The following is an 8,965-nucleotide window of genomic DNA, read 5'->3' on the forward strand; positions in this document are numbered from 1 at the left end:
GATCTCACTTACCTCTGGGAAATTGTGGGGGATGTGTACCTGGCCCTCTCTAGGAGGGACGTCAGCAGAAACACCAATGTCTATCCTCCCAGCCCCCCAAGCACCTTTTGCAGAGAGAAGGAATCGAGGTCACTGGTTTTATTTGAGTCCAGAGGGGAAGGCCTTGGCCGCCCCCCCGGGCCCCAGGGCCCAGAAGCTGGAGGAGGGAGGGAGAGTGGCAGCACAGAAGAACAAGGCCTCCCCGCCCTCCAGGCAGCCTGCAGAAAGGAGGGGACAGATCCAGAGGAAGCCCAGCTCCCTTTAGGGGCTGACCAGGAAGGGGAAGGAGGAGCTGGACTAGAGCTCTGCCCTTGTGACTGGTGCCTCCTCTGAGCAGGCCCCCCGGTGGCCTCCACACAGCAATGCCTCCAGGGCCCCTTGACCTTGTTGGTGGGCTTCATAGATCTGGTCTTCTCCAAACTCCCCCAGGTAGTGAAAGCATGTCTTGGAGAGCCTAGGGGAGCCCAGGAGGAGCCTCAGACTCTGCCCGGCCCGCAGTGGGGCAGACCAAGGCTCCATCCCACCCCAGTCCTCCAGTCACGACCTCGTGGGCCACGGCGCCCCCATGATGATCACACTGATGGTCGGCTCCGGCCCCTTCCTAAGTCCTGGGCCCATGAGACGCTTCACCTGGTCCACTTCTCCAACTCCGTAGCTGGAGGCAGTGGGAGGAGAGGGAGACAGCATTAGTGGAGCCCATCAGCACATGAAGCTGGGCACACTGGGCATCTGCCGAGTTTCGTGCCCAGATTCTGAGCCTCCTTGCTGAAAAACTAAGAACCAGAAAGGGGAAACTCCGGGCCCAAAGTCACACAGCAACCTTGTCTCCTGGCCACCTTACTCTTCTACTTGCTCCCAGCTCCAGAGCTCAGACTCTGTCCCAGCCAGTCCCCACCCTTGGGCCAGAGCCCTATTGGAGTGTGTGTGGTGTGTGAGTGGGAGAATGAGAAGCCCCACTCATCAGCCTGCCCCTGGAGGAGGGGGGCAGGGGCCAGATTTTCAACTCACCCCTGCCAGGTCTGGGAGCAGCTCTGGTCCAGGACGTCTGTGTATACCGACTCTCTCAGCTTGCCACGGCCCCCGGAGTCCAGGGTGTGAAGCTTGGCCTCTGCCTTTGTCAGATGCTGCCACATCTGGAACAAGGAGGGGTTGAGAACCAGGGCTTCAGAACTGCTCAGCATGAAAGGAGGGGTGATTGGGCTGGGGGCGGGGACAGAAGCCTGTGTCTCTGAGGAAGAACGAGGCAATGGAGCCTTTTGAACAGGAAGCACCTGTGAGGCAGGCTTCACGGCCCTCCCCCAGGTCCAGAAAGCTGGGACCACGCCAGCTGAGGCAAGATCCGCTGCCTTGGGATGGGAGGTGGGTGGGAAACACTGAGGTGGAGAATTAGGCCTGGGCATTGGGGCCCCTCCCCCAGGTAACACCTGCCCATCAGCACACACTATTTGAAACCACAAGAACAAGGAAAGAAAAAAAACCTCCCAGTCTTCAGTGACACGTGTACTCATAGCCCCCATGTGCGTGCACGTGCACACAGTCACACAGACACACACAAGTACTCAGGCACGCGTGACAGGTTTGTATGTGAACTCAAGACACACACATGCTCATGGACTCATGGGACTGACAAACATGCACACGTGTACACATACACCAATGCTCCCCAGTCATGCTTTGGGAAGGAGTCCAGACTTAAGGGTGGTTCTAGAAAGGGAGGAGTCCGAGAGGACAAGCTAGTGACTCCCTGGTGTCCCAGAGATCGCCTGCTCTTTGTTGGGCAAACAGATAGGTAAACTGAGGCAGGCCGGTGCCGGTGAGGTGAAGATGGCAATATCATGGAAGGCTGAGTCTAGCTCGATGCCTTGGGGGGGGGCGGGGTTTGGGGATCCAAGGCCAGCGGTGGAATCTGAGGTAGATGGAGGGGTCTGGCTTGGGTGGGGGCCTGGGTAGGGGCAGGAGAACTGCTCGCGGGGCGGCGAGGGGGTGGGGGGCTCACCTCGTAGGCCACTACCCTGCAGGCGTCACAGCGCAGGTGAGCAGGCATGTGTGCTGAGAACTTCTCTTCATCATCCAGCTCAGGGGCGGTGGCTGTGAGCGGGGCCCTGTCCCCAAGGCCCCCTGGGATGGTCCAGGCCCCCAGCAGCAGCAGCAACAGCGGCGACAGCCTCATGGTTTGTGGAGCTGGCTCAGCAAGCAGGGACTGTGGTTGGGGTGCAGGGGTGCAGGTGTGTACGCGCAGTGGGGGTTGCTGCAGAGAGCCTGCCCCAGACCAATGGGAAACCGACACCTCACCCTCCCGTTCTCTCCCTTCCCCCAGGGCCCTGCAGACACCGCTCGCGCACCTCCTCTCGTGGGACCCCGTGGTTCCAGCCAATGAGGCAAGGAGAGGGGCTGGGCCTGGGCGAGGACACATGGGGGCTGATAACTCTCATGTCCTGGGACCTGAGCACATGGCAGGCACTACGCTGAGCCCCTCAGGGAAGGAGGTGGCTTGTTACTGTCATCTTAAATCTACCCCTGAGGACACAAAGGTTCAGAGAAAAGTGACAAATCCAAGGCCACACAGCTAGAAGGGCTATGCTGAGATTGGAACCAAGCCTGGTTGACCCCAAGGTGCACTGGCCACTGAGCCACCAGGAGGAATGAGGCCACAGGCGTGGTTGCCAGCCAAGGCTCCCTCCCTGAGAGGCAAGTTCGCTGAGGCAGGGATGCCACAGTGTATGAAAGACACACATGGTCCCCTCCCCCAGGCCACACCCAGGCATGGAAGGGCACTCTGGGGTGCTAAGGGACCGCAGCAGGAAATCAGACACCTTACACCAGTTGTTCCAGCCATCGTGGCCATGGGGTCAGCAATTTATTGCACACCACGATGCGGTGAGGGGGAGTGGCCCAGGGCCCTCATTGCCATCAGGACCAGCATCTCCAGCCACAGAAAGATGTCCAGGTTATTCTGACTCATAGTTCTCTCAGTCAGCTTCCAGTTCAAGGCAAGGGGTCAGTGACTCCAAGGGATCCAGGCCCCCCGGAGGCCTGGAACTTAAGGAAGGCATTGATCTCCATCCCTGACACTGCTTCTAATGGTAACTGTTCTTCCCCAAACTCATCACATCACATACCAGTCCCACAAGGCCCAGCCACTTCACTCAGAACTCTACACAGACCCCCACGCAGAGCACCTCCCACACCATGCATCTCCCTCTGCTCTCCTCAGAAGCTCCTGGAATCTCAAGACAATTGGAACACAGGCCCTGGGTCCCGTCCCTTCCTATGCTGTGATGAACCTGAAGAGCCAGCCCCTCCCTAGGCATGTTTGCCACACCTGTTACCAGGGCAGTGGAACCAGATGAGGGCTCCTCACAGGGGCATCCCTTCTTTTGCCAGCCCTAACCCACCCTCCACCCCACCCAGAGAGATCAAGAGTCTCCTCTGGGACAACAGCTCAACCATCCTCCGTGCTTTTAAGTCTTTCCTGACGACACACTCATCTGTCCCCCACCCTCGGTGGGAATGGCTGGAACCTCCACTCCTAACCCCAGGACCAGCCAGTTCAGCTCTGAGGGCTTAGACAAGGCAAGTCAGAGGCTGGGGTTGAGGGGACAATGAGGGGCGGTACTCCCAGCTGGAGACTACAGTCACCTCCCCACCTTCCCCACAGCACCCCCACACCAAGTCCCAGGATGACCCTCCATGGCCCCTTCCGTATTACTTCCCTCTCCACCTCCACCACCTGTCCCCGCAGCTCTCTCTCTCAGATGAGACTCACCTAGGGCCTGCACTAGCCACTCTCCCCCGCAGCCTCCCAGGCCGAGGCTCAGATCCTCTTGCAAAGAATAACAGATTTGATAGCCAGTGTCTTTCTCTCCTCATCCCATCAGTGCTCACTAGCCTGCTCCACCTCTGCTGGGCCCACCTTCAGGGAGACACAGACAGCTCACTACCTCTGGGGGCAGCCCTGTCCCCTGCAGTTCCCATTTCCTGTTGCCCCCAAGGAACCCTGTCACCCCCTCAGGTCGGCATCTGGGGCCATGTCCTGGGATTTCTCACGCTACCAACTAAAAATTGTCACTTGCCAGCTGCCTCTACAAGGATGAAATCACTAGCCAGTGCAATCGCTGACCTTCAATACACCCTGAAAGGAGTTCTGGGCAGAGATCAGGAATGAGGCCCTCTGTGCTCTGGGAAACACTGGCAGAAAAGGCCTTTAGATAATCAGATATTTTCAGGAGAAGATTTTATGAGCCCAATTTCTTGCATCTTCTCATAACTAGAAAAGCACTAAAATCATTAATGGACATCTGCTCCTTGTGACTAGCAGCAACCTTCTGCCAAAATGTGTGCTCGATTGCCTGTATCCTCCTTCACCAAACCCACATCTATACTGACTTCCCTCACTTACCTCTTCAGAGCAGTTCCTCAGTGCTGAGAGACTGTCTCCCAGGCTTATAGTTTTCATTTTACCCCAAATAAAACCTAACTCACAACTCTCACGTTCTGCATTTTTTTCATCCCACAACACACACACACACAGCCCCCCAACACACCACACTCTGGGAATGCTTGGGAAAGGGGTATACGATTCTGTCGGGGGAGGAAACAGGCAGCCATTTCCTGAGCTCCAGCTCCATCAGCGCTGGGGGTCTCAGATAAGCACTCTGAAGGTAACTTCTGGTCTGAAGACTGCATGAGATGGGTAAAAGAAAGAGGTGATAGAAGGAAAAGAGGGCACAGGACTGGATGCCAGAACTTCCAAGGCCATTAACGGGCCCCAACACCATGGGGATCAGGCCCTGGGGCCTCACACGGGGAACAAGGAGCCCTTGCTCGGCTGGGCGGGACCCAAGCTGGAGGGTGGAGCACAGAGGAGCAGAGGAGGCGCGGGGCTGGGGGTCCCGCTCACTGGCAGGTAGTACATCCCGTCCAGGGGCCCCGCCTCGGAGGCCCAGGGTAGCTGGGAGCCGCTGAAGGCCGGCGGGCCCGGGGATGGTGGCAGTGAGAGGCCAGGGATAGGCCCATAGGCCGGCGGGTAGAGGCCGGGGCCCAGGGCCAGCGGGGTGTAGACGCGGCGGGGTGGCACCGAGGGCGAGGGTGGCAGCAGCACCTCCACGTACTGCCCGCTCTCGGGGTCGAAGAGCAGCCGCAGCCGAGGCTGCCTCGGCGCCTCCACAAAGTAGTAGCGGCCGCTCTCAGGGTCCACCAGGACCTTCCCCGGGTGCGCGGCCCCGGGCGGCCTGCGCGCCCCCTGGGAGGGGCCTTCCGGGGACCGGTCCATGGGAGGCGCCGAGGCGGCGCGGGCCTGGGGCGGGGCCGCTCTGCCAGCGGACGCTTGGGGCTCCCGCGGGAGGGGCGACTGGACCGCAACCGCGGGCTCAGGGGCCATAGGTGGCGTCTCCTGTTTCGATGCTATTCCAGGGCTCGAGCTAGGGTACGCCTGCGGGGAGCTAGGGCGGGGCGGTCTGGGAGGTTGGGTCCCTGCCGGCCCTATCGGCGACTTCTGGGGTGAGGTGCGAGCGCCGCCTAGAGGGCTGGTACGACCCTTGTCGTCGGGGACCAGGCGCTGGGGCTCTGCATCCCTGTTCTTTCCGCCAGGACCGCGCACCACGACTCCCTGGGTTCCCTCCGGCCGGCGGCCTAAGGCCAAGGCACCAGGCAGGCGGATCTCAGTGCGCGCGAAGGGTTTCGCCGTGCTGTTCTCTGCCCTCCGCCGCAGTACCCCGTTGGGCTGCGTAACGTCCCGGGGGACTGTGTCTGTGGTTGGCTCTGGGGTCTCGTAGGGGTGTGACACGACCGGCAGAAAGTCCTTGAGAAAAACGGAAGTGTAGTGAGCTGGGGCGGGGGCCCCCAGCGCCTGAAGCTCTTGTGTCTTGGATGCGCCGCCTTCCTCCCCGCGGGGTTCCGCAGGAGGCGCAGGGAGCCCTGAGCCTGGGGTGCTTGCCGGGAAGCTTGGCGCGTATGTGGTCTTCACCATCTTGCGCACGTCGCGGGGCCGCGGAATGGCCACGCGCGGGCGTCCCGAGGCCGCTTCTCCAGAGCCCAAAGCTTCCGGGCGCGCATCGGCATCCAGGGTGCCCACGAGGCGACTGAGGGGCAGCTGGGGTGCAGCCACCGCTGGCGACAGCTGGCTGCCTGGGAAGGCAAGATCCGGCATCTCCCGCGTGGACGGACTCTGCGCCTCTGTTAGCTCTGGAGTCCCGGGTGCAGATGGCGTGGGTGGCACCAGTTCCTCCTGGGCTACGCCATTCATAGCTTCCCGCGTAGAAACTACCGCTGAGCTCTGCACTGTGGAGTCCCACGTCTCGTGGGGCAATGGGCTCCACGTCCCAGTAGGACGCTCTGGAGTCTCCCATGAGGACAAGTTTGGCGGGGACGGGCTCCTACTCCCCTCAACTATATCCCCACCTGCCGGATGCGGAACCTCCCACGAGGAAGGAGCTTCGGAGGATGGGCTTCTTGCACTGGCAACACCCCGATTCCACTGGGAAAGGGTCGGAGGGGAAGGGCTCTTCCTGCTGACAGTTTCCGTGACAGCAGCATCCTCATTTCCCCATGCGGAGGATGCCTCGGGGAGCGACGGGCCACTCACCTTCCGGATAGCCCTATTCCACGGGGACAGGTTCTGGGGCGAGGGGCAGCGAGGACCCCGCACGGTCCCATTTGGGGCTTGCCACAGCGGGGATGGGCTCCTCGGTCTCACGGGCTTACTCGAAACCTCCCGGGGGGCCCTAGACTGGGAAGACGGACTCTGTGCCCTCAGGACGGTTCGATCTGGAGTCTCTTGCGGGAACCGAGTCTTGGGTTCCTGGTGGTGCGCCTCCTGGATCTTCTCCCCAGACTGCAGGAAGATGCTGGAACTAACTGGACCCAGAGGCTCAGTCCCGGGCGCGGGCTTGTCGCGCCGAATTGCGCGCTCACGGAGGCTAGGCCACGGTCGTGGGGCCCTGGCGGGGGCTGAACTATAATGCACACGAGGTGGCCGAGACCTGGCCTCCTTCAGAGCCACTCGAGTACTGCGGGGCGTTTCCGGGGCCGCAGGCTCTGGCGGTACCGTGGGTCCGAAGGTGGCGCTGCTTGGGGCAGGGGTCGCGGGGCTCAGTTTTCTGGCCAGCGCCGTCTGCACGAGGTCCGCGGCAGCCTGCAGGCGGCCCAGAGACTCGTCCAGGGAGCCGGTGCGCAGGAACAGTCGCGGGGGCGGCGCGCTGGCCTCCCGCGGGGGACTCCGGGGCCGGGGGCGCAGCTCGATCTGACGTTTGGGCACCGTCCGGGTCCTGGCAGGCGCGGCACGCTCCTCCAGCGCCACCTCCACACACTCGAACTGCGCTGGGGTGGCAGGACTCGGCCCGCGGGGTCGCAGCTGCAGGTAGGTGGCCCAGCGGGAGCCACCGTCGGGGCCCTGGGGCTGCGGTTCGGCAGAGATGGGAGACGCGGAGCCGGGCGGAGAGAGGCTGCGGAAGGCCTGCGTCGTGAGCTGTTGCACCTCGCTATCGTCTGCGTCAGAACGGCTGAACAGGGGCCCGGCGCCGAAGATGACTTCCATCTCCCCCGACGGCAGCATGCGCAGCTGGGGCTGGGGTGGCCGCGGGCCCGAGGCCGGGCCTCGCGGGAAACCCGAGCCGGGCCCGAGCTGCTGGCGGCTATTCTGGGCACTGACGGACAGGCGAGGCTGCGCGCCCTCCCCCAGCACAGGGGCCACCGTGGGCCAATTCGCCCTGCCCTCCGCGTCCGGCCCAACGTCCGGGGGCTCTGGAGAACCCGGAGCCGTGTGGTAGGAGCCTGACGAACTGGAGGAGTCCTGGCGCCGCGCGGGGGCCCCGGGCAGCCGCCCTGGGACCCCGGGCAGGGTTGGTGGGGCGAACGCGGTCAGCATGCTGAGGCCGGACGCCGCGCACTCTCTCCCTCGCGTTCGCCTCTGCTGGTGCCGCGGATGCCAGCACTGTCCCCGCCCCGCCCGCGGGTGCCGTGGGGTCACCGCGCCTTAAAGCGGCCGCGTCCGCTCCCGAGACGTCGGCATAGGCAGCCGGAGAGACCTGGGCCCTGGGTCCTACCCTCCCAGACCCCTTCTCCGGCGCGGCCAGAGAGCCTGGGGTGGCATTCCAGGCTTTGGTGAGGGGAGGGCAGGCATCCAACTTGTACGCAGGAGCTAGGCCCAGCTCCACTCATCCATCACAGGTGACGGAACGGAGGCTAAGCAGGGACCTGCCTGAGATCAAGCACTACGGCATGTGGATCAGAGTGTGAGCCAGGAGACCAGACAACTAAGGTCTTGCTAACAATTTCATCTTTATGTCAGCCCCCCGCGTCTTCCCATCACTGCAGTGCACCCCTCCTCCCTGGCCCTCCCATAGTCTGTCGCTAGAGCTCATAAGGGTGCATCCCCCCTCACCTTTGATAGAGGAGCATGGCTTGGAGGGCTCCCCCCGACTCCAAAAGTTGTATGGGGCCTCAAAAAACTGCTGTCCCTGGCTGGACCCACTGCCCTTAGTGGAAACCTAGGCTGGAGGGGACAGTTCTAGCTTTTCAGGCTTCCAGAACAAGTCCCGGATGCTGATGTGGCATCTCTTAGGAACCTCTGGGGTAGCTGTGGTCCCTTCTCTAAAGCCCCTCTGAGGCAAGAATAGCTCTGTGCTCCCCCATACACTCACAAGGCCCTCATCCAGCCCCTGCCACCTTAGGACTTGCCCTGGGGACAAGTGCTGATGGGGAAGCAGCCACCACCTGTCACTCTCCTGGGACAATGACAATGGGCACCACTTGCCCTTAAACTTCTGGCTTCAAGGTCCTGCTATGACTCAGGCCCCAGCTGGCCCTGGAGCAAGAGCACTGGCCCCTCCTACGCATTAATTCTCACACTGAGCCAGGAAAGGCTAGACTTGACAAATCTGACTCAGCCTCCCTTGAGTGGGACCCCTGCCTGGTGTGTCCCCTTTAT

At 62.0% G+C, this 8,965-nt stretch overlaps 1 protein-coding gene across 4 annotated transcripts; it reads right to left on the minus strand.

The window, feature by feature from the left end:
- Nucleotides 1–123: 123 nt before the first annotated feature.
- LOC132517101 (marginal zone B- and B1-cell-specific protein-like) lies at nucleotides 124–8,438 on the minus strand. Of its 4 annotated transcripts, none has more exons than XM_060143699.1 (5): nucleotides 8,420–8,438; nucleotides 2,036–2,239; nucleotides 1,048–1,172; nucleotides 584–694; nucleotides 124–493 (listed from the first exon to the last, which is right to left on the minus strand). In XM_060143699.1, the coding sequence occupies exons 2-5, from the start codon at nucleotides 2,207–2,209 to the stop codon at nucleotides 337–339; spliced, it is 567 nt and encodes a 188-aa protein (XP_059999682.1). In that variant the 5' UTR covers nucleotides 2,210–2,239; nucleotides 8,420–8,438; the 3' UTR covers nucleotides 124–336. The 4 variants fall into 4 exon arrangements, with proteins under 4 accessions (XP_059999682.1, XP_059999680.1, XP_059999681.1 ...); XM_060143697.1 differs by lacking the exon at nucleotides 8,420–8,438 and adding an exon at nucleotides 6,623–7,954; XM_060143698.1 differs by lacking the exon at nucleotides 8,420–8,438 and adding an exon at nucleotides 2,382–4,829.
- Between the last annotated feature and the right edge of the window lie 527 nt (nucleotides 8,439–8,965).

This window comes from Lagenorhynchus albirostris, chromosome 3, assembly GCF_949774975.1.
Source record: "Lagenorhynchus albirostris chromosome 3, mLagAlb1.1, whole genome shotgun sequence".
Taxonomy (NCBI): Eukaryota; Metazoa; Chordata; class Mammalia; order Artiodactyla; family Delphinidae; genus Lagenorhynchus; species Lagenorhynchus albirostris.

Coding starts and splice junctions, on each gene's coding strand:
- LOC132517101 (XM_060143696.1), bottom strand. CDS start 7,903: ATGCTGACCGCGTTCGCCCCACCAACCCTGCCCGGGGTCCCAGGGCGG.